This window comes from Drosophila takahashii, chromosome 2R (genome assembly GCF_030179915.1).
Source record: "Drosophila takahashii strain IR98-3 E-12201 chromosome 2R, DtakHiC1v2, whole genome shotgun sequence".
Taxonomy (NCBI): Eukaryota; Metazoa; Arthropoda; class Insecta; order Diptera; family Drosophilidae; genus Drosophila; species Drosophila takahashii.
The window spans coordinates 22323170-22346988 of record NC_091679.1 but is presented as its reverse complement, the minus strand read 5'-3'; the positions used below and the strand labels follow the sequence as shown (position 1 = coordinate 22346988).

Below are 23819 nucleotides of genomic sequence, written 5' to 3'. Positions count from 1 at the left end.
CACGCAAGCAGCTGAAAATATCATATAATCAGCATTTTTTAAATGGTCAATACAAAAAAGGTTTTAAACAAAAAATTTTAGTTTTTAACAAAACTTATAAATAATGTTTAAAATTATACATTTTCAAACTTCAAACTAGGTAACATAAAAGTACTCTACTGTTAAAATATGTTATGAACTATTTTTTATAAACCTTTTCCTAATAAAACTTAATAAAATGTAACAACCTTTCGTTTGTAGTGTTAGTATGTCAGTCCCAAATGTTCATATATCAACCGTTGAATGGTCCCGCAAACCTCATTTGAAATGCAGCACAAGGCGGCTAATCATAATGAAATTACTCATACGCAAGGTTAGCCGCCGACCAGACACATCTACTCCCAACCAGGGAGAGTGGATGCTGTTGACACTGGGTATCGTGCAATAATTCAAAATTCCGTCTAGACTCTGAAAGAGACAAAGAAGATGAAAAACAAGAGAGAACGCTATAGTCGGGTTGTTGTCCCGACTATCTAATACCCGTCACTTAGCTAAAGGGAGTGCGAACGCTGTGTCGGGTTGGTGTCCCGACTAATAATCGTAACTCAGCTAAAGGGAGTGCGAGGGAGATAGATATATAATTTTTGATTGCGTATAACTTTTTAATGAATGGTCTTTTACATTTCGATAGGTATAAATATACACAACAAAATTGCATTTATACTTCTCGGAAATCTTTAAAGATGTGGGCGCAGGACCCATTTTAAAATCGTTAGTGGGCGATTGTGGGCGTTAGAGGGGGCGTGGCGCTCGGCTAAAATAAACTTGCGCTGCGTAGGAAGCCAAAGAATATGTGTGGGAAATCTCAACCTTCTAGCTTTTGTAGTTTCTGAGATCTCAGCGTTCATACAGACGGACAGACAGACAGACAGACAGACAGACAGACAGACGGACAGACGGACAGACGGACAGACGGACATGGCTAAATCGACTCGGCTAGTGACCCTGATCAAGAATATATATACTTTATGGGGTCGGAAACGCTTCCTTCTAGCTGTTACATACTTTTGCACGAATCTAGTATACCCTTTTACTCTACGAGTAACGGGTATAATAAAGATGCTGCCGAGGGAAAATTGTGCCATTTCATATCATTGTTTACGCTGCCATTGCTGAGGTTGTGTGCCATTCGCTTTAAAGTCGTTAAACGTCGCAGACACACCAGCACAATTTTTAGAAACTTTACGACCGACCCACAAGAACTCGTCTAGTTTCTGCATTAATTGACGCAATCGATTTGAAAATTCAATGGGCTGGATTATACCAGGCCTTTGTGCCGATCCCACGTGTAAACAAAAGCCAGCGTTTTTGTGGCCATAAAAGCAATATTTATATCGCTGCAAAGCAACAGAGAATTCCTAATTACCGCCAAACGCATCCATCTTCATGAAAAGGCCCCAATAAAGGCAAATCAATGCGCATATAGATCAGCAAATAATAAATTTAGCTGATATACATGATGCATGATATGTGATATATGATATAAAGTGAGAGATATACGATTGTTGACGGTCAAAGTGACCTGTGGCCCAGAGGACTGGACTGAATTATGGACTGGTCACTGGGGAAAAGTCAAATGAAATGAAAATTCTATTGACAAATGACTTATTCGCCGCTCTTCTTTCGTCGACAAACCATAACAGAAAATTATATATTTTTCAACTATTATCTCACATAGCGAAAATGCCAGCAAGTCTAAGCGCAAAAGTCCCAACGATTTTGGTTAAATATAGACGCATTCTTTAGGGGTGCTTGAAATTGGCTACAGCCAATACGTATACGTATACAAAAAAAAAACGCATGTAGCGTATAGCTATTGAGCGATGTGGGTCGTCAACATAATTGATGACTTGATAGATGCAAACACACACGAGTCCTCAACTCGGCTATATGGCACAGGTTCAGGCCTACTTAAGTGATTGACTTCTGGGGTTAAGAGCCCCATAAAGAGATTTGTATAGGAATGGTCAGCGAATGTCCACTTCCCACAATAGCTATTAATGATTTTTGGTGGCACGTTTGTTTTGGAATCTCTTTATACCTCTTAAAAACATTTGAACAATAAGTCAAATAAATCAAAGTATTTGACTACAGTTAGTATTATGTAGTATCGATAATATACTTTTTATAAAAATAAGCAATCAACTTTATGCAGTTTAAGCCAAATTCAAGGTAGTTTAAAATTCATACCCTCCATGATACAGGTATTTTTCAAGCTGTCAACATTTTTGACTTTTCCATTCCTCATATTCTCGAAATTCTTTTCATAAAGCGACAATAGGCAAGGCATGTAAAGCGAAATATTGCAGGATTCTGATTGAACCCTGCTCAGGCATTGACCAATTTGCAACTGGCTGTCAATCCGGAATATTAGCTTGCATGTGTGTACAAACACTTTTATCTATCAACCATATTTATGGGCGCCTGCACAGTGAAATATTCGCAAATTGTCTTCAGTCATGCGGAACGGTGGCGGGAAAAAAAACAAAGCCAATTGCAGTCGAAATTCTGTAACGAGAAATTCACCAAATTTAATTTAAATATGAAATTGAGTTTTTAAAGAGAGATGGTAAAAATATTACTTCCAATTCAGTTAACTTGAATTTACTAGCACAAACAGAATGGTGGGAAATATTTTTAAAGCAATCCTTCATAAAGTCGGGAGTTCCACTTAAATTAGTTACATAATTTTTGGAAAATATTTAATACAAGTAAAAATACAAAAGTAAAGATATGAAGCATAGCAAATCAACTGTTTCCGGTAAGATCACTCTTTATGCAAATTCTGACTAACGGATATGGACGTCTGAGAAAAATATTGATTTTTAAAGATACATTTTTCCGATCAGAACAGAAATTCAGCTTGAATATTATTATAACGGCTTTGATTTATGCAAATATATTGAAAAAGTAGATACGTGTATTTGTAGTAAAATTTTTATGATAAATGTATGGTGGCAATATACTTCTGATTGGTTTAACTTTCAAAAATTAACGTTTCAAACTGATACAACTTTTTTAAGCTTATTCGTAGCCTTTATTAAGGTCGTACCGTATAGCGAAACCTTCGATGTGGAGACGGCGTTACAACAACTCGAACCATAACGCCCCCAATGACAAAGGAAAAGCACAAAAGAGCGGACACAGTGCTGCCATCTGTTTGCTCTTTGTTTGTTGATTGGTGTTGCACATGGTGCGAAAGCTTTTGGGTCCAAATTGGGTGGCAGAGGTGAGGTGGTGGGGTCTTGGCTGATGGGAGGGGAGCTTTTCTGCCCAAACACAATCAGCTGGTGGCTGCCAAAGCTCCAGCACAAATGCTGCGTAATTTTTTGTTGTCCGTTAAAGCACCGTAATGCAAACAAACATGTGAGTGGTGATTTCCACTCTCCCCCGTTTGTTTGTTTTTGCTTTGTTTTCGTGGGACAACAAAGCCCAGCTGTGTGGAAGAGAGAGAGAGAAAGAGAGCGGGGGCTTTGTGTGTTGCAAATTGGCGCTTTGCTCTCCGCTCTCTGAAACCCTCTCAATTACTTCCCCTTTCGCTCTATCCCCCCTCCCCATTCGTTTCGATCTCTCGCGAATCTATTGCGCACCTTTCAAGCTGTAAAGTGGAACCCCTTTGACTAGCAACCCACCACCCGCCATGTAACGGCACTTTATGAACTGCAAGGTCACACAGAATTTAAATCAATCTATTTAATTTATTTATTTGCATTGCCCCACGCCGCTTGCAATTGCTCCTGTCACTCGGCATCGCAATTGGCCATGTGTCACTTGTAATGAGTACCCACTGTGGCATGACCATTGACTTTATAACTGGTTTTCCTCACGGCCCGCCAGAGGCGCACTCCCTTTTCACGGGAAAACTAGGGCGCCAAAATTGACAGTCGAATGAATCACAATTCTATTCAGTTTTTTGGCTCATTTTGTAGGGCCCCTGTCAAGTGCACACGAGACAAGGTCATTGTAAATGTATTTATTTATTTTTAATATTTCCCCACCCCTCCCTGTATTCTATTTCTGCCTGCGCCAGAAACCCCAAAAAAATAAGCGAGAGCAAGCCAAACAAATAATTTGTTCTGCCGTCTTAGTTTAAACAAAATTTCGTAATTGAAACAGAGTATTTATTTTTGGTCGGCAAGGTCGCTGTCAAATCGTTTACATGGGGGGCGGACGTACGCAGCGCCCGAAATTGGGCCCACAGATCTGTAAAGAAATTTTGAGCCCCCTAAGCTTAATCTGCTAAATTGCGCCTACAGAACCAAGTAATCTGTTTTTAAAAAAAATACTTATAACACGCGTTTTTAAAAATCATAACATATTTTATAATAAAGAAAGAGTTGATAGTCACTCCTCCTTGATATCATTGATGAAATCATTTCGCAATTTCGAGTCGTAAATTGTTCTGTGTTTCATGCGTGGTGACTACAAGCCTTACAGGTAGGGGGCCGTGAGAAGTACGCCCCAGAGTCGATTTTTTTCTTATTTTCTAGGCTTATTCAAAATTAACCGATAAGTTCTTGTCTGGTCGGATTTCGGACGGGCCTCAGACGGGAACTTATCGCATTTGGACTAGTGAAACCTCCTCTCGGCCTAAATTCACAGGGAACGGCCCCCTCATCAGCCACGAACCGCTCCTGTGCGCATGTCGAGCGACCTACACACAAAAAGCACTAAACAGGCCAGAATCCGAGTCCGAACACGAGCACACGACTCACCCATATACACTCGTACATACACAGAGGCACTGCACCACCGACCGCTGAGGAGTTGGCGCGGTTCTCGGTGGTTAGTTGAGCGTTTGGTGGCACTGCGAGCGGACGGAGAGCGTTGTGGAAAAGCAGAAAAGCAGAAAAGCGGAAAAGCTGGCCACTGCGACAAAGGTTAACCAGCAGCGACAAACACAAAACGACAACAAAGGGAAAACGCATCTAAGCTGGCTGGAGAGATTCGGAAAAAAAGGCCAGCCAAGACCAACGCACTTTGGGTTTCTTTGTTACGGTCTTTTTTTAACATCGAGGCACGTCGAAATCAAAATCGAAACAAAAAGACTCGAATTAGTGCGCAATAATTAAGTGCAAAAAATACAACAAACGTGAAACGTGCGCAATAATTTGTTTAAAATCAATGAAGACTGCAACTGCGCAAAACTGAAAAATTGCATCATAGCCAGCACAGAACGGAAGGCCAGGAAGAAGTCTATGTGCGAGGAAAAGTGGAAAATCAATAGGGGGCCAAACAAGTAGACCTCATAGAGAATAATAGTGGGGGGATCTGGTATCTGGGATTTGAGTTCTGAGATCTGAGATCTGAACCTATCCTGCACACCCGTTCCGATCCGAAATGCCTTCCCTTTTGGAGGCGCTGGAGCGCAAGTACTTCGCAGAATGCGAGTTCGAGAATGCCCACCAGCCGGAACTGCACAAGCGGAGTGACCTGCCCAACGACTTTACGGTCACCAAGTGCGGCGGACGCATGGAGTTCTCCATCTTCATACCCCGCCTCTCGCCCCTGACCAGCGTGCCAGCGCTGCTGGTCCTCAACGACTGCGACATCGACTCGGCCGGGGACTTCGAGAGCATCCGGGAGAAGTGCCAGCGGGTGAGGGAACTGGACCTGGCCCAGAACAAGCTGAGCGACTGGTCGGAGGTCTTCAGCATACTGGAGCACATGCCGCGCATCGAGTTCCTCAACCTGAGCAAGAACCAGCTGGCCAGTCCGATTAGCGCGCTGCCCACGGCGCCGACGATCAACCTGAAGAGCCTGGTGCTGAACGGCACCTACCTGGACTGGGCCTGCGTGGACGCCCTGCTGAAGCACCTGCCCGTGCTGCAGGAGCTGCACCTCAGCCTGAACAACTACAGGCAGGTGCTGATCGACGCCGAGGAGGCGGAGCAGCGGCTGCAGGAAACGGAGACGCCGGAGGAGACGGAGCGGCGAGTCACCAAGGCCCATCCCGCCCTCAAGACCCTGCACTTCACCGGCAATCCCGTCGAGCACTGGCAGGAGATCTGCCGTCTGGGCCGGCTGTTCCCCAACCTGGAAGCCCTGGTCCTGGCCGACTGTCCCATCAGATCGCTGCAGGCGGAGGAGAGCGGCGAGACCCACAAGTACTTCCCCAGCTTGAGGCTGCTGAACCTCAGCTCCGCGCAACTGGACAGCTGGACGGCCATCGACCAGCTGGCCAAGTTTGGGCAGCTGCGCAACCTCCGGGTGAAGCACTGGCCCCTGTGGGAGAGTCTGGAGTGCACGGAGCACGAGAGGAGGCAGCTCCTGATAGCCCGACTGCCCAATGTGGAGATGCTCAACGGCGGCGGCAAGATCAGCAACGACGAGCGCGTCGATTCCGAACGGGCCTTCGTGCGATACTATATGGACAAGCCGGAGGACGAGCGGCCCGAGCGCTACGAGGAGCTCCTGCGCATCCACGGCAAGCTGGATCCCCTGGTCAGCGTGAGCCTGAAGCCGGACAAGCGGGTCAAGGTCCTGTTCACCTACAACGATGTCAGCGAGAGCCGGTTCGTGGACATCTACCTGACCGTCAACGATCTGAAGGCCAAGCTGGAGAAACTCGTGGGCCTGGCGCCCAACAAGATGCGTCTGTACTATCTGGATCAGGACTACAAGGAGTTCGGGCCCGAGGAGATGCGGTTCCCCAACAAGCAGTTGTACAGCTACAACATCCAGTCGGGCGACGAGATCATCATCGATGCCAAGAAGTGAAATGGGGGCTCTTGCTTTTTGCTTCCGGAACTGGAACTGGAGAGGATTAGCATTGCCCCTGCGACTACCGCGCTTCGTCCCCCGCCTGGTGCTACAACTTGTGATCTTGTGCACGATTCATTTATACTTAACGTACTCTACTGCTACTGTTAATGTGCTGTTCTGTTCTGTTCCCCCCGGCGAACCACCTTGTAAATACGTTTTCAAAAACGGCCAAGCGAGCATTATTGCGCACCCACATCGTATATTTTAATTACTGCCTAACCTAAGCCACACAATACAAACGAAAATACAAACACAAAACAAAAAACAAGCAAGAATGCATTAAACAATTTTAAAATTTACCGATTCTCTCCGTTTAATGGTGATGGGCAGCACTTTCCGTTGGGATCGCTGGAAGATAAGATATGTATGAGTCATAGAGCGGAATCAAAACCACTCAACACAGGCGCATTTTCACGGATCGTGGATAGTGAAGAGCTTTCGCGATCTCTATGTCGATAACTGACTTCAGCACAATTATATTGCTCGAGCTTTGAAAAGTTGCTGAAAAAGAGACCTGTGGAGAACTGGCTCTCCCGCTTCCCACATGCAATTAGCGGAAAAATAACTATTTATGATTGCTATACGTCCATTTAGCATTCCTACCTACAGGGCTTTTTCCACATTTGAGGATTTGTTTATTAATATAGAATTATTACTTTGAACAATAGTAGCGCTTTTAATAACGTTTATATATTAATTTTCTTAATATTTTTGTTATTATATATCACTATCTTTTGTGTTCAAAAAGTATAAATTTACATTAACCATTACACTTTAAAAAGCAAAGTGTATGATCAGCTATCATTTTTTAAACTTTACAAATCGTTCATTCATACATTCATTAAAAAGCTAACTTTTAGAAATGGTACATCCAGTTTACAAACCTAAACCGTCTTAATGCTACACATTGTACCATTTGTTTTAAACTGAAAAAAACTTTTGAAATGAGAAAAGTTTTGAAGGTGTATTTATTGACAAGTGTAATAATTTTTTTAAATATCAGAACTTTTGTATGTTAAAGGTACAATCGTCACTAGTTTTTTCCTCGTGTTGGTGTTTTGCTTGATAGTATATATTATCGGTGCGATAATAAGTGATGTAGTGACGACCTACAGTAATTTTAATTGCTGGTTAACTAAAAAAATTATTTTCTTTATCATCCTTAAAAAATAAAAATACATTTTTAATAAAAAATAATTCCCTTGCTCATTACTTTGTTTGGACTTCCTATAGTGTGTGTACTTTTAATAACATTGATACATTGGCACATACATATGTTATTTATTTGTTCGGGAACTAAGAATTCTGGCCAGTGAAATCACGATAACTAGCGTGTCTATAATCTGTAATTGTGTATTTTGCTGATTCATATAAAATTTGCATTGATTTATAATGTAAATCGAAGATGAGCCATACAACTCATTTATTGTTAACTTTTTCTTTGTCCTGTTAATGAATAGCATTTGAAACGCATCAATAATGACTACAAAAGCTTTTTATTGGGATTGCCTTGTTATAAGATCATTGCTTGTATAGGCAGATTTACTAACTGTAAAACCTGAAATATTTACTTAAGAACTAATCTTTCTGAACTAAGTCTAAAATGATCTAAGCTGCGTAAATTACAATTTTCCTAAATAAATAGGTAGAATTTATTTATATATAAACCATGAGATTTGATAACTATTACTTACCCGACACAGGTATTGCTGATCGTTTGTTGTGGTTTTATTTCATTTGTACGAATGAACCCTTCTGGAATCCAATACCAATATTAAATAGAACTCTCCCCTCAGCGGCTGGTAATTTTCCAGCACACCCGAACTAATTGCCAAAACTCACCCATATTGGGTTTGTTTGTGGGGTATGGCAAGTGCCTAATGTTAATGACGTACGATCACTCGCCAGCACGTTGGGCAAAGACAAAGTCGAGAGATCGTGACTAAAGCGAACCTGACCCGCCCACAACAGCGAAGGAGAACCAAAACGAAAACGTCGCTAAAATACGCGAAATTTTATGGCACTTTGTTGATGACGAGGTGCAATATACTTGGGTATATAGGGTATATATTAAAATAAAATCAAATAGAGGTCTACGCAGACTTGGGCTGTCGTAAAAATGCAAGGTGTGTGGAACGAAGAAACTGTTTATGTAGATAATTAATAAAATTTACACATGGGGTTTTGAAAGTCTAGTTGTTAAGGAAGGTTTTTTAACCGGCCGACGCTCAGCCGTCGATCGAGTTGCGGTTCAATCGTCGTCGGAGCCAGACGTGTCCAAAGTGTCAAAAATATTAGTTGAGATTTACTGAGAACTCATACGGGTGGAATGAGATCACAATGGATCCGGACAACGATATATATGCCTTCTACGACATAAGGGGTTACAAGGGGTATACCAGAAACCATAATTCCAGCTGAAGAGCTTTTTCGAGTGCAAACAATAAATAAATAAATATTATTTTGCTTTTGTGTGGATTGCAGGAAATGTAGACCGGGCAGGCCGAACTCGGAACGAATCCTGCAACCGCGAATGTCGCTCCTAGGAAAGCCGCTGAACTACAACCGCGGCACCCGCCGCGATGTTCGCTACCGGCGCCTCCAGAGTCGCCTCTACAACTTCCTGGAGCGGCCGCGCGGCCTGCATGCCATCTTCTACCATGTGATGGTGTAAGTACACTCCCAGTAATATTTTTACGGCATCCGGAAGATACTTTAATACTCTTATCATTCTGTACAAATTAAAAGTTTTTTTAATTAAAAGAATGCAATCAATTTAAATAGTTCAACGTAGTTTTTAAATAATTTAAAAAATACAAATTTCGTCTCAATTAATGTCTTCTTTTAAATTATTTATATGATAATCTATTTTTATAGATTTATATTTTTATTAAATACATTACCTTTATAAGGACACTTAGGTGTGCTAGCGTAGTAACTTTAACATAGTAACTATTCCACCTTTTCTGAATTCTTCAATTTTGCCTTAAGATTCCTGATGGTGTTCACCTGCCTGGCGCTCAGTGTGTTTTCCACCATCAAGGAGTACGAAGAGGACGCCGTCTACATCCTGTTCCGCATGGAGATTCTGGTGGTCATCTGGTTCACGATGGAATTCGGAGCCCGTCTTTGGTCATCGGGCTGCCGATCGCGATACCAGGGCTGCCTGGGTCGGATGAAGTTCGTGAAACGACCATTCTGTATTATAGGTGGGTTAACCTTACAACTAAAGTTACTAAACCTAAGAAACTACATCGAATTTGCGTGTTTCAGATATTGTCACCATTTTAGCCTCAATCGTAGTATTAGGGATGGGCACCTCGGGCCAGGTGTTTGCCACGAGTGCTTTACGTGGCCTCCGGTTCTTTCAGATTCTTCGGATGGTGCGCATGGATCGACGGGGCGGCACCTGGAAGTTGCTCGGCTCGGTTGTATATGCACACAGACAGGTGAGTTAGCTTACCATCTTTCTAATGAAATGAATAACTTATTGGAAGTGGAAAAATCTTATGTGGATTGCAAACCTTTGAAGTGCCGTTGAAGTTGACACTAGTAATATAGATAACAGCAGTTTAATCATCAATTGAATACGTTTGATAACTGACATTGAAGCAAACTTGTGTTCTGAGATCTCGTACATATATTTGTTTACTTTTCTTCATACAGGAGCTGATAACAACCATGTACATAGGGTTCTTAGGTCTAATCTTTGCATCATTCCTGGTCTATATGTGGGAGAAGGACGTTAATGACAAGTTTAGCAATTTTGCCCAGGCCCTCTGGTGGGGAGTGGTGAGTGTTAAGGCTTTCAGTAAATATTCAAAATCCTAGCTGACCATTTGCGGTTTAAGATCACACTCTGCACAGTGGGCTATGGAGACATGGTGCCGATCACCTGGCAAGGCAAGCTAATTGCCTCCTGTTGTGCTCTTCTGGGAATCTCCTTCTTCGCTCTCCCTGCGGTAAGTCTTTAACAAAAACACCATAAAATGTCAAATTTGATCCAATTATTATATATCCATTTCATTATCCAATCGTAACTCTTTCTAGGGCATCCTTGGAAGTGGATTTGCTCTGAAAGTGCAGCAGCAGCAGCGGCAGAAGCACATGATCCGGCGACGCCAGCCAGCGGCCACTCTCATTCAGGCCGTGTGGCGATGCTATGCGGCTGACGAGCATTCCGTGTCGGTGGCCACGTGGAATATCCACCGGGTGGCCCTGCCCAGTCCACCGGCTTCGTAAGTATTGAATCCATTTGGACCAATCCTTTTTGGGTGCGGAAATTCTATACGAAGCTGAAGTTTCTTTTGGGGATATTTTGCAGAGAAGAAATTCAACGACTATTGTACAGTAATGAAAAAACACTCACACAGTCACAAACACTCGCACACTTACTCACAAACACAAACACAATCTGCATTGTTGTGTTTAACCAAAGAGAAAACTTTAAAGTGTGTTTATGAGCTGGCTATCTAGACATGTTGAGAAGCGCATAGAAAGGCGCTGAATTCGGTAAATGGTCATGTACAGCTCAGGGCATGAAATTGGAAATTTGAATTAGCCATAACCATGTACAGAACAAGAACACTAATTAACCCGAAACACTCAGCATAGTTAGAATTAAAGATATTATATCTAGTAGCCCGATCAACTATATCCACCCGACTGTCTCTCTATCCGTCTTTCTTCTCTCCACCCGATTAATCACTTATGTTCTATATAATTTAATTATTCCCATAGATAATATAATTTTTGTAAACATTTTCAGTTCTGAAAACTGGGAGCGATTATTAAAAAACATAACTGAATATAGGTAAAACTTGATAACCATAACAAAAGCAATCAAAATCAAGCCAAGCAAGACTTAAAGCAATCTGCCAATCATTCTGTACAGGCGGTGCTCCTCAGCCCCCTAAAAGCACCCACATCAGTAGACATGGCTCCCACATCAAAAACCTAAATTGAATCAAGTTAATTCGCAGCTTTTCTACCATCAGCACCAGTTTCGTTCTATCTCTCTCTCTTTGCTAAATTTTTGAAACTTTTCCCAATGACCGAAGTACGATTAATCAATGTAATACGAATTGATTCTTATTTTGTGTGTTCTGCTGCCCGCGCCCAAAAAACTCCATAAAAATGCATATAAATGTGTGTATAATCTATAATTAACACGTGAGTTCAATGAAGCCAAATGAGTGAAAAGCTTTTTATTCGATTATCTCTCTCTCTCGCTCCTTTTACCCTTTAATAACCAAGCCAACTGAAGACACAATCCAATTTCTCACTCCCCGAACTTTTACGATTTTTGACCGTAGCACCTCGTTGCCTCTTATCCCATAGTCCCGTTTTCAAAGATCAAAGCATCGTCCAGGAACCTAAAGATTTTAATATACAGCAGAAGTCCGAAAATTTTAATAAAACATGCTAAAAAAAAACACAGTCGTAATAAAATTAATTCAATTTTCTATTAATTATTATTAAATATTCACATATTTCTAACAAAAAGTTATATAATTTATATCTTAGCAAATTATTTTAATTCGATAACATTTTTTTAATATAATCATTTTTTAAAAGTAAATAAGTTATTTGAAATAGTGCAACCAAAAATATTTGTTAAGTTCTAAATTCATTTTCAAAGACAAGTACAATAAAAGCAGTTTTTAGAAGGTGAATCTCAGCCGGTACTCAGATAAAACGCAAAAATATTTGTAGATAAATACAAGATAACTTGGCAGTAAACAGTGCTATAATAAGCGATGCTTTCATTTCGAATTACGGGCGGGTAGTCGGAAATTCATCGACTCCTCAGCACTCCATTTCTCTCTTGTTAATGTTGGAATAAATGTTCAATGTTGTTGCCTCAGCACCAAATTGCCAATTTTAAGTACTCCTATCCTCACCTCTCTATGTATGTATGAGCAATTACACAAACACACACACAGCTACACACCTACACCTTCACTTTGAACCACAGTCGTATCCTGTTAACTAACTATTTGCCAGATAACCTATCTCTTTACTATAAGAACAACTATGTGATAAGCCTTAGTATTTGCGTTTTGATTGAGAGATTTTTCCCCACTCCCTTCGATGCAGACGGGCGTCCTCCAGCTTTAAGCACAACACGTCCTTCGTGGCCCGGCTGCCCACCATCCGGCGGCACAAGAGCCAGACGATCCAGACTCCGGGCGGAGGCGACGGCGGCGGAGTGTCCAAGCCGCCGGGCTCGTCGAGAGCCTCCACGAGGTACACCCGCACCATCCGGGACATCAATGCGTCCGTGGAGAACCTGGGTAAGTTGGTGGGCCATCGGGCAGCTCTTTCCGATTTCCGTTTATGTTTCCCATTTCCATTCCATTGCGAATTTCTGTTTGCACACAGCCCACTTGCACAGACACACACACAGCTTACGAGGATATATAGAAGTGCGTTTCGTGACTTTAAGACGAAGCTCTGAAATATTTATAATATATTACCTAATATATCTGAAATATAATCATTTACTAAGCAACTTCTAAATGGGAGAGAAAACACTCTCGAATTCACAATGTCTAGATATATTGTTAAATTTCTTACAAAAAATACTTTTTATCTGCTTCAGAGTACATTTTTAATATTTCTTCGAAGTTATTTCTTAAAGCAATTTTAAGAGGTGTGTCAAAATTTACTTGTTTCTAAAAAATAAAAACAAAACGACGCCTTAAATTAACGAAACGTACTGTTCGGCCCAAGCATGTTGTTCTTTCAAACTTTATTGTTGAACAAATAATAACAGAATAATCGGGAGTTCTTTTGCTATTTACACAGTTTCCAAAAATTTTACCAACAAGTCAAATCTCACATCCAAAACAGAAGATTATATGAAAATAAAAGAGATTAAACTGGAAATTATATGGCTTGACCGATCCTAAAAATATTATTTAAAGCCAATTTAGTTTCAGGGAATTTTGTTTTCCTACGTTTCGTTTTGTTATGCATGCAGCGTTTTGCAATAAATTCCACTTAAATAAATTGTCAATAAACCGCTCATTAATCAAACAATAAAGCATTTTAGTCGGTTTTGATGCGATATTTATTGAGTTATTACAGTTATATAACGCTTCAGCAAGTCTATTACTAAAGTTCTCGAATCTAGCCATTACAATCGTATTTGGCGTACATTAATTACGGATAAAAATTGTTTTTTTCATAGAAAAAGTATTTTTATTATCTTATCTAAAACAAAACTGATAAATTTGATATTTAAATTAAATAAAAAAGCAGGGACCGTAATCATTATAAGTAATATTTTAAAAATTACTTTGTAATGATTACTTATCGATTTTTAATTTTTTAAATCAAAACTAATAATTATTTTGGAGCAAAAAAAATAAAAATCACAAATAATCATTATTTTTGAGCAAAAAAAATAAAAATCACAAACAATCATTATTTTTGAGCAAAAAAAATAAAACTCAAAAATAATGATTATTCGTGATTTTTATTTTTTTCGCTCAAAATAAAACTCACCAAGCAACAACTTTTAATCCTTTAAGGATATTGCCAATATTGTCCTATGTCCTTATAAAGGGACCCTAGAGCAACAATTGACAACAACAACAACAACAACAAAACGTATTTTACCTGTGTTTGTTGCAATTATTTAATATAAGGTCAACTGTTACATACAGATCAGCAGCAGCAGATATACACAATTACTAAAAGAATGATTATAATGATAATTTATATCAGCTTGCTAAGGTGGTGCTTGCGGTTCCAGCTACCCAAGTTAGCGTAGAGCGTGCCTTTTCTGCGCTTAAAATAATGCTAACCGACCAAAGGTGCAACTTGTCGAGCGAGTCGCTGTCAAAATTGTTATTCCTAAAATTAAATAAAAATTATATAAATACATAATAAATTGAAAATTAATGTACCTAATTGCTCTACTGGTTGATCATTATGATGATTATCATTATCATTATAATCATTGTTTTAGTAATTGTGTATATCTGCTGCTGCTGATCTGTATGTAACAGTTGACCTTATATTAAATAATTGCAACAAACACAGGTAAAATACGTTTTGTTGTTGTTGTTGTTGTTGTCAATTGTTGCTCTAGGGTCCCTTTATAAGGACATAGGACAATATTGGCAATATCCTTAAAGGATTAAAAGTTGTTGCTTGGTGAGTTTTATTTTGAGCAAAAAAAATAAAAATCACGAATAATCATTATTTTTGAGTTTTATTTTTTTGCTCAAAAATAATGATTGTGATTTTTATTTTTTTTTGCTCAAAAATAATGATTATTTGTGATTTTTATTTTTTTTGCTCAAAAATAATGTGTAACAATAGAAGAATAAATATAACAATTAAAAATTAAAAATCATCAAGGATATTCATAGTGTAGCCTTAAAGGATAAAAACGTTCTAGTCAAGCTTGTTCTATGTTGATTGGAAGTGTATGATTTATTCATTTAAAAATAGCGAAAATAATCATTATTTACGGTCCCTGTAAAAAAGTCCTAATAAATTTAGGTATAAAATAAAAAAACTATATAATTTTTTAAACATTTTTTTATAATAACAAAATTGAAGAAAATTTATTTTCGTGATATATAACATTTAAGAAGTCAAATACACATTAGCCAGATAAGCTTTACGAACTTCATTAAGGTCCAATTCTCATTAGCAGCCATAAATAAACACCAGCCTACACAAAATTAATCCCATTAAGCCCGAAGTCTTTCTTAAATTTACCAACAAACAAATACAGTAACCAAAGAAAAAGTAAAAAAAAACATTTAACCAATTAAAAGAATTACGTTTTCGTTGTTGTTCTTAGAAGTTGGATGTTTTGATTTCTCACTGTGGCGCATTACTTTTGATTTGTTCTCACAATCGTGTTAATCGGTGCAATATTGTACGACCCATATTTAGAGTGTACCGTGTCTCTCGAATCGCAGATATATATTGGCAACCATCCGATTCCAGTTACAGTTACAGAAACGCTGTTCCGATTCGCAATGAGTGGAGTTTTGATTGTCGAGTTTAACGTTTGATTTGAAATTTTGCAGAGGTAGTACAAAACGGCAAATCCATGAATCCAAGTTTCAGCGAAGATTCAGTTGCTGAAACCACTTGCTTAAAAAATATTAAAAATTCAGACGGTAAGTCTACAAGGTCCTCTCCCCCAGGTCCTACAATACGAATATCCAAAAAAAAAAAACAAAAACAGATAAAACGATTGTTATATCACACTATTATTGTATTTGAGTGTTGTGGTTGTGTCAATGTTGTGAATCCAATGCATCCCAGAGATAAGATTGATTGAACTTTGAATTGATGTTGTTTGTTGGTTGGTTGCCTAACACGACTACTCCCCCTCCCAATGGGTCCTATAATCCACAAATCTTAACTTAACTTAGCCAGCCAGCCCGCGACGCTGGCCCACTGCAAGCTCAGCTCGAGTGCGGGCTCCCTGGCCCAGTTTCCTGATCGGGATCAGGATCAGGATCAGGATCAGGATCGGAATGGGGATGGGGATCAGGCTGAGGAGCAGGCCAAGGTCAGTGGTTCTAGGAGAAATCTCACCATTCCGGTGGTGCTCTACGGCTTCCTGCACGGCAGCTTCTTGGGCTCGACGCTTTCGCTGCGCAATCCTCGGGTGGCTCCGGCCAACGATCGGGATCTGGAAGCTGGCCGGGAGGAGGAGGAGGGAGAGGTCCAGAGAGATACTTGCCAGCGGAGCAACACCTTGCCGCTGCCCGCCAAGCCGGGGAGTCCCTGTTCCAGTCCGAATCCCAGTCCGGGCAGTGGACGCACAGGTCGCTTTTTTGCGGCTGCATCGCACTTTCTGGAGACCGGATTCAGCACCCCAAATCCAACTGGCGATGTGGCAAGTGCGTGCTAACCAGAGAATCGAAACTCCGAACGTACCTGCAATGTATCTCCTCCGCCTGCGCTAGGGCTGCATGCTGTCCACCCCCCAAATAGAGTATCCCCTTCCCCCAGCAGTTTGATTTGTAGTTGATGTAGGTATCTGTTGCCACCCGACCCACCTGAAATCCATACCCCTCCATCACACTGCGACACCTCACACCACAACGCTTGCTTCAGTATCTGGGCTGGGGGATCCTTCGGCCTCGCATTTACTAACTAACTAACTAACTAAGCTCTCTATCTCTATATATTAATGATAATCCATATGTATTTACTAATTGTTCCATATGTGTGTGTAACGGTACTTTTGTATGTGTTGTTGTATATTTGCGTTGACGTTGACTTGATTAACCATATCCAAAAAAAAACCAAAAAAACCAATAACCAACAAGCGAAGCTAGCAACCAAAACCTAACGCACAAGTCAATCTCTCTGATTCACAAATTGCCCGCAGATGAGGAGGACGAGCCGCGCTGCACGCAGCTAACCAACCGGCACAAAACCGCCATCAGGTTCATACGCAAGGTGAGGGTCCAGACTGCGGGACTTCCCTGTAATACTGTGCACTTGATCTAAAACTCGGGTACTTGTTTAACCAACAGCTCAAGTACTTTGTGGCACGAAGGAAATTCAAGGAGGCCTTGAAACCCTACGACGTTAAGGATGTCATGGAGCAGTATGCAGCCGGTAGGTGAAAATTAAAAATACAATCATATTTACGATTATTTTACTCTATTTCGGTTTGCACGGTTCTTAATAGCTAGAAAGAAGGCTTAAAACTTGATTGTTTCAGAAAAGTTTCTGTAAAGTTTCCCAAGTTGCATAGTAAAATCAAAGTCCACCAAATTTCTCGAAAGTAAAATTCGGAACAGGCCTTATAAACATATTAAAACAAAAAAGGAATCTACCTTCGACCAGCCGAAGCTTATATACCTTTGCAGATAAAGTAAATACCTATAGTTTAATGCTCACTCGGTGCAGTTCCAGGGATTCCAGATTCAGCGTTTCTATTTAAATGTTGTTTTTGAATATTTCTATGGCAGCCTTAAGATATAGTGGTCCGATCCGGCTCGCTCCGACATATGTACTACCTGCAATGGAAAGAAGACTTTCGGGAAAGTTTCATCGCGATGGCTTTAAAACTGAGAGACTAGTTCGCATAGAAACGGACAGACGGACATGGCTAGATAGACTCGGCTGTTGGTGCTGATCAAGAATATATATACTTTATGTGGTCGGAATCGTCTCCTTCACTGCGTTGCAAACATCTGACTGAAATTATAATACCCTCTGCAAACATGAGAAAATGCCTCGATTATCAGATACCCGGGTCCAATTAGCCAATATAGAATTTCTGCAGGATAGAAAGTACCAAAGTGAAATAGTTATTTCTCCTTTTTCATTGAAAATATAATGTCTAAGTACAAACTCTTCTTTTTAAGGACATGTGGACTTGTTGGGTCGCGTTAAAATGCTTCATTTGCGGTGAGAATTACACACAACTATCCATAAACCATGGTAAACTTAAATTAATTAACCCAAAACTAACCCACAGTTTGGATCAAATCCTGGGCAAACAAGGCTCCAAGGGCAAGGATGTGTATGCATCCAAAATAAGCCTAGCCTCCCGCGTGGTTAAAGTCGAGCGGCAGGTAAGCAAAAGTTGCAGAATATAACTCAAATAACATATACCTAATTACTTTTCTACAACCCTTAATAGGTGGCTGACATCGAAGAGAAGCTGGACGTGCTGATCAAGGCGTACATGGAGGATCGTGATAGATTCCTGGCTCTTCCGCTGCCAGCCAAGCCCAAAATACATTCCATTAGTCCTAGCCACAAGCCCCTGCACCACGCCCACAACCTGGCGATGATCGATGTGTGGAAACGGACCGCGGCACTCAGTGTGCATCCGGAGCAGGTGACCACCACACCGCTGCTGAATCCCTCGGTAGCAGATGGCGCCGATCTGCGATCCCTGACAGCCACACAAACGGTCACGACGACAACCGATGCGATCGCCACACAAACCCCCATGCCGCCGCACATGCAGCATACAGCGACCAATACAAAGGTAATACTAAATTATAATTAACAAAACTATAATTATCTTCACTTATGTTTGCAGTCTTCCGTGCTTAACTCATATCAGCTGGGGTCTGAGAAGCAGCAGCACAATGATGTTTTTATGACTGAATTAGAGAATAGAACCAAAAAACGTGTTACGTTAAGGTGAATACCGATCTAGATACTTAAAACATAGTGTATAAAAATATCCTAAATCCTGCAGCCTACATAGATCCACATCGGAGCCGTATAGCAAGCAGGAGCAAAGGATTACCATACCCGACGAGGGAGCCGAATCCCTGGACAGCAGTGCAAAGCCAACGCCGCCAGATAGTTCAAGTAATTAAAAATAGATAGTTCCTCTGTCCTAAGATCTTTATTATATAATTTAGACCATTAGAAAAATTATCAAATTGCTTGCCGAACAAAATAAAAAACGTACAAATTCGTAAAAGGATTTAACTTTGCTGTTATTTTACAAATTGGTTTCATTTTGTCACACTTGCTTTAATGGCAAGATTAAGTTACTTTTGATTTAGATTTAAATTAAAATCGACATGAGTGTTTAAATAAACATTAAAAATCTCCCATTTAGTTATACTAATCGATGAGTACGAGGACTTCGAGGAGGAGGATCTGAACTGTGAAGGTGAAATGGATCATTTCCCCTCCTGGGAGATCGACAGTGATATTGGGGTGGAAGTGGATGTGGACGCGGATGCCGATGGCGACTGTGATGAGTCCACCGAGGACACAGCCCTGCTGCAGTGCGCCACGCGCACCGCCATTGTTATAACACCAATTAGCCCAGTAAGTTTAAGCCAACTTCATTAATTTCGTTTATAATATAAATAATTATATTTTCAATTTCAGGTAAGCTCCGCACACAATCTTCAGCAATTAAATGACCAAACTACAACGCTTAATAAATCAAATTTGCTTCCGCCAGACTCTGGATAGTTAATTGCAATTAAAGTTAGCCTAAATGTAGTTATTACATTATCATTAGAATTATGTATTATGTACTATGGAATACATATTAATGTCATTTTCGGACATCATTTGTGTTCAAGTAATTGGTAGCAAAAAACTGAAAATCAAGTCAATAAACATGCTTTAGCAAAAAGTCTTACATTACCGAAATCTGTCAGCCTCAATTCTGGGTGTCTTCCTCTGGTATCTCGTCGATGTACTCGTCCTCCTCCTCGACTCCCTCTTCCATATCAATACCATCTGGATCATCTCCGGCTTCTTCTATAAACTCAATATTGTCGTCGTTGATACGAACGCAGCGCTTTTTGGATGTCGTTGGATTATCGTCGACATATTCCTCCTCTTCGACAACATCTTCTTGGAGTAAAATTACTCCCTTGTGCATCCTACGCACATGAATATTTAACTGGGAGCTGTTTACGAAGGTGCGTCCACAGCCGCCCTCGAAGTAATCACGGCACATGTACTTGGAGCCGTGAGATCGCTGCATGTGAGTATTCAGGCCCTGCCGACGTCCAAACCTCTTCTTGCACACCTTGCACTCAAAAGCAAAACGCTTGTAGTGCTGACCGAGGACGTGAACAGAAAGCGACTTCTTGTTCCTGGTCGTGAAACTGCACTGCTCGCAGCTGTAAGACTGTCCATGAAGCTGCAGGATATGAGGGATAATTTTAAGACCGACTGAAGGTGGAATATTCTATAGTCACCTTCTGATGAGCCTCCATTTCGCTCTTGTGATAAAAACCCTTCTGACAGACACCGCAAGAATAGCGCTTTTTATTCGAATGCACCACATTTACGTGAGTGTCATAATTCCTTCGATTCTTGACGATTTTAAAACACTCTGGGCACTCAATGGGTTCGTGCCAATAGGCATGGTGCTTGGCCAGAGCATCCTGGCTTTTGTATGAAGCATTGCACAAAGGGCAAACCACGTTGTCTGAAATTTCAAATGATTGGGCAAAGTAAGGAAATTTTGTAAAATGCAACACACACCATTATTGTGGCTCCTTGCCACGTGCACAGACAAGGACATCTTTGAGCGGCATTCCTTTAGGCAAAACTGGCAAATCCATTCTGGGGTAGTCTTGGCGGTCTTCTCCGCCTGCTTGTTCGAGGATTCGTGAGTGCGTCGCTTGTGCGTGTACAAAGAGTTCCAGTTTACATAGGCCTCAGAGCAGTTCTGCAGTCAAAAGTTCTATTAAATTTAAATTTTGTATGATCGAACGAATGATGTCTCACCTCCTGATCGCACATGTAATACACACAAATCTCAAGCTTGCGATGCGTCGAGTCCGAGCGAAGCTGTTGGTAGTTGCGCAGGTGATGGCGGTACAGTTTCATGTGCGGAAAGTCTTTGCCGCACGGCTGACACCAGTACAGTCCATCCTTATGAACACCCGAGTCGCGATGCGCCTGCAAATTGACCTTTTTCTTAAAGTAGGAGGTGCAGTACTCGCAGACGTAAGCATTCCGAAGGAGTTCCGTGTTTATCTTTGTACCAAAGCAAGGCGAATTCACGGCATCCACATGGGCAAGTAGGGTTTCGCTGCTGTTACTAAGCAGGCCACAATAGCTGCACACATGAACATCCCGCTCGATGATCAGATGCTTCTTCATATGAATGTTGTAGGTGGCTTCGGTGGCGAATTCGCGGGAACAGAGCTCGCAGCTTATAACGCTGCCATGCATAGCCCTCTGATATATACAAAAAGTTAAACAATAAATGAAATTAGAGCGATATATTAAAATAGGTACAGAAAACTGTAAGGAGCTTTTTGCATCCCGTAATTAGAGTTTTTAAAATCCATACCATATGTCCATTTAATCGACCACGCGACTCAAAGTTCGCCATGCATTCCCCGCAAGAGTATGTTGTGCTGCTCACATTAGCATGCGACTTGTTATGCTCCATGAAAACTGCGGGGTCCCGAAAAGTGCGGTCGCAACTGTAAATTGGAAGGAAACAGCATTAAATGGAGAAAACAATAAATAAATCAAGCCCACTGACAGGTCGCAAAATAGGGTGCCCGCTGGCTCATGGGAGTAATGCAAGTGCTGGAACAGCTCATCGATATTGGTGCTGGCAAAATCGCAAACGAAGCAAGCGCGTGGTCTATGCTTTTCCAGATGGAATTGGTTGTGGAAATTGAAGCTGTGAAAGGCAAATAAATATAAACATCAAATAATGCATTGATAAGATAAATAAGTCGACTTACCGCTTCCAGGATGGAAACTCCAAAGAGCACATTTCACAAAATGTGCGAATACCTCGCTTTTTTTTGATTACGTGAGCACAAGAGTGTTTGTTATATTGCAAAATGTTGGAAAAAGTCATTTTACATTCCGGACAGCTTCCATAAATTGGAATTCTAGGTGGGAGAATCTCTAATTAGATTATTAATACCTTTAAATGATAGAGTTAATATAGTTACTCAGCAACGGGTGCGTGCAATAAAACCAGGTGCATGGCTAGGAATTGCCGTCCTATCAGCACCTTGGTGCAGCCTTCAATGGGACACTGATAGACATCTTTTCGGGTTTTATGGGTCCTTAAAATGTGACTCAGAAGACTTTCAAAAGTGGGACACTTAAGGGAGCAGTGCTTGCATACGGTACACCACTCAAAGGTAAGCTTTTCGAAGCTGGTCTTTACCACGGTGGTCAAATACTCCGGAATATCATCAATGTCATCCTCTGTAAAGAATACGATTTTAAAGAGTTATAGTTTGGTATTTCTTTTTGCCAATCCCACACCCACTTTCTTTGATATCAACAAAGTTGAAGAGTACTATATTGCTGTGCTCGGCTTCTTCGACTTCTCCTTCACTTTGACTTTCCTCTGCTTTCACTATCAATCTGGATGGTTTGGCATTGACATTCTCCAAATTCGGATCCAAAATATCTAAATGTGATTTTAGCATGTAGTTAGTTAATCATTTCAAAATGAAAAAACTATGTCAGACAAACCCTCGTGTTCGTATATGTATACATCCTCATCCAAATTGGGTTCTGCAACGGACTCGTTGTTTAGAAGAACCATTTGTCCAGCAGTTTCCGTTTCCCCGGGGGTCGGGGGATCTTCACAGGCCACTTCTTCAACAATGGACTCGTCGTCAGCCGTAGCCTCGTCTTCCTGCAGGATGTTTTGTATCAGGGCGCTGATCTGCTCCTGATCTGCCTTATTTGGAGCCAACCTGGCCGCACTTTTGGGTTGAGGCACCTCCGGAGAAGGGCTCTTGGCCAGCGCAGGAGGGCTAGATGGTTTAGGTGTTATCTGTTGAGCTGCAGCCATTGCGTTCCTTATGCGGGCACTTGGTTCCCGCGTGGGAACAATGGGCACAGGACGCAGGACCTTGGCCAGAGGCTTTGGCGTCGTTGCCTTCCTGACAGGCTTGGCAGCTGGCGGAGGTGCCTGGACCTCCTCCTGCCTGGGGGCCACGTGCTGGACCTGGACCTGGACCTGACCCTGGTCCTTGGCCGCATCCCTTTCCCTCTCCAGTTCATCGATGTCGAACAGCCTGATGAGATTGTTGACGCAGACTTCGCAGAGGAGCTGTGGTTTCCGCGGGTCGGGGGACACATCGAACTGGAAGTGCTTGGCCAGCAGGGATTGCAGTCCCAGCTCGATGCCGAACTCATCGAATATCTCCTGGTACTGGTATTTCGTATTGAATACGCTGCAATGCAGGCAGCTATTGTTTTTCGCGTTTTCCGACATCTTAATCTTTGTCCGTCAGCAGATTGAATGCGCTACGGCATTTATAGGTCGTTATAAGAGTATGTAACATTTCCTTTCCGTCGCCCGTCTGGTATTTTTTTCAGAGTGACCGTATGGCAGGGATTTTTAAACCGCAACCGCCAAACGAAATTTTGAAGAAACACATTTAAAACAATTCTTCAAATGTTTATAGCTACTACATTTTATTAAAATTGTTTATGTTTTGAGAGTTTTCATAAATATTTTTCAGGACAAACACAAATACAATCTGCTACTTCTACTAACAAGTGCTTAAATAGTTATTTCATTTGTC

General features: G+C 41.2%; 3 protein-coding genes and 1 long non-coding RNA gene across 13 annotated transcripts in view; 2 read left to right on the top strand and 2 right to left on the bottom strand.

Moving 5' to 3' along the window:
* Nucleotides 1-19935, top strand: part of KCNQ (KCNQ potassium channel) — a 46928-nt gene extending 26993 nt beyond the window's left edge. The window contains exons 1-19 of one of the 9 annotated variants that reach the window (XM_017144727.3): nucleotides 9021-9197; nucleotides 9289-9474; nucleotides 9796-10013; nucleotides 10078-10253; nucleotides 10471-10596; nucleotides 10656-10766; nucleotides 10855-11042; nucleotides 12904-13100; nucleotides 15861-15953; nucleotides 16212-16685; nucleotides 17180-17250; nucleotides 17328-17412; nucleotides 18168-18210; nucleotides 18281-18377; nucleotides 18446-18799; nucleotides 18854-18957; nucleotides 19016-19131; nucleotides 19388-19602; nucleotides 19666-19935. In XM_017144727.3, coding sequence (XP_017000216.2) covers nucleotides 9145-9197; nucleotides 9289-9474; nucleotides 9796-10013; nucleotides 10078-10253; nucleotides 10471-10596; nucleotides 10656-10766; nucleotides 10855-11042; nucleotides 12904-13100; nucleotides 15861-15953; nucleotides 16212-16685; nucleotides 17180-17250; nucleotides 17328-17412; nucleotides 18168-18210; nucleotides 18281-18377; nucleotides 18446-18799; nucleotides 18854-18957; nucleotides 19016-19131; nucleotides 19388-19602; nucleotides 19666-19752 — 2994 coding nt within the window. In that variant the 5' untranslated portion in view covers nucleotides 9021-9144 and the 3' untranslated portion in view covers nucleotides 19753-19935. Of the gene's footprint in view, nucleotides 1-9020; nucleotides 9198-9288; nucleotides 9475-9795; nucleotides 10014-10077; nucleotides 10254-10470; nucleotides 10597-10655; nucleotides 10767-10854; nucleotides 11043-11572; nucleotides 11618-12903; nucleotides 13101-15860; nucleotides 15954-16211; nucleotides 16686-17122; nucleotides 17251-17327; nucleotides 17413-18167; nucleotides 18211-18280; nucleotides 18378-18445; nucleotides 18800-18853; nucleotides 18958-19015; nucleotides 19132-19387; nucleotides 19603-19665 lie in introns of those variants that run through there. The other 8 variants (XM_070213211.1, XM_070213210.1, XM_070213213.1 and 5 more) reach the window with 8 other exon arrangements.
* Nucleotides 262-3368, bottom strand: LOC138912675 (uncharacterized). 2 transcript variants are annotated; one of them, XR_011418234.1, is made up of 3 exons: nucleotides 3092-3368; nucleotides 2230-2547; nucleotides 262-447 (listed from the first exon to the last, which is right to left on the bottom strand). It is a non-coding gene; the product is annotated as an uncharacterized lncRNA (long non-coding RNA). The 2 variants fall into 2 exon arrangements; XR_011418235.1 differs by lacking the exon at nucleotides 3092-3368 and adding an exon at nucleotides 2622-2913.
* Nucleotides 4482-7103, top strand: mlt (tubulin folding cofactor E like protein mlt). The gene has a single exon (XM_017144728.3). It carries the CDS (start codon nucleotides 5380-5382, stop codon nucleotides 6757-6759), a length of 1380 nt encoding a protein of 459 aa, XP_017000217.1. The 5' UTR covers nucleotides 4482-5379; the 3' UTR covers nucleotides 6760-7103.
* A 10-nt stretch (nucleotides 19936-19945) lies between the features above and the next one.
* Nucleotides 19946-23590, bottom strand: LOC108059432 (zinc finger protein 761). The gene is made up of 10 exons (XM_017144717.3): nucleotides 22756-23590; nucleotides 22547-22690; nucleotides 22221-22482; nucleotides 22005-22157; nucleotides 21797-21940; nucleotides 21599-21734; nucleotides 21028-21483; nucleotides 20782-20968; nucleotides 20493-20725; nucleotides 19946-20434 (listed from the first exon to the last, which is right to left on the bottom strand). Exons 1-10 carry the CDS (start codon nucleotides 23504-23506, stop codon nucleotides 19946-19948), a joined length of 2955 nt encoding a protein of 984 aa, XP_017000206.2. The 5' UTR covers nucleotides 23507-23590.
* Nucleotides 23591-23819: the final 229 nt, after the last annotated feature.

Excerpts from the sequence above, each read along its gene's own strand:
- LOC108059432 (XM_017144717.3), bottom strand. The coding sequence starts at position 23,506 with ATGTCGGAAAACGCGAAAAACAATAGCTGCCTGCATTGCAGCGTATTC. Across the intron at positions 22,483-22,546 it reads CTTTGTTGATATCAAAGAAA|AGGATGACATTGATGATATT; the intron begins GTGGGTGTGGGA and ends TATTCTTTACAG. Across the intron at positions 21,484-21,598 it reads GTCGATTAAATGGACATATG|AGGGCTATGCATGGCAGCGT; the intron begins GTATGGATTTTA and ends TGTATATATCAG.
- mlt (XM_017144728.3), top strand. The coding sequence starts at position 5,380 with ATGCCTTCCCTTTTGGAGGCGCTGGAGCGCAAGTACTTCGCAGAATGC.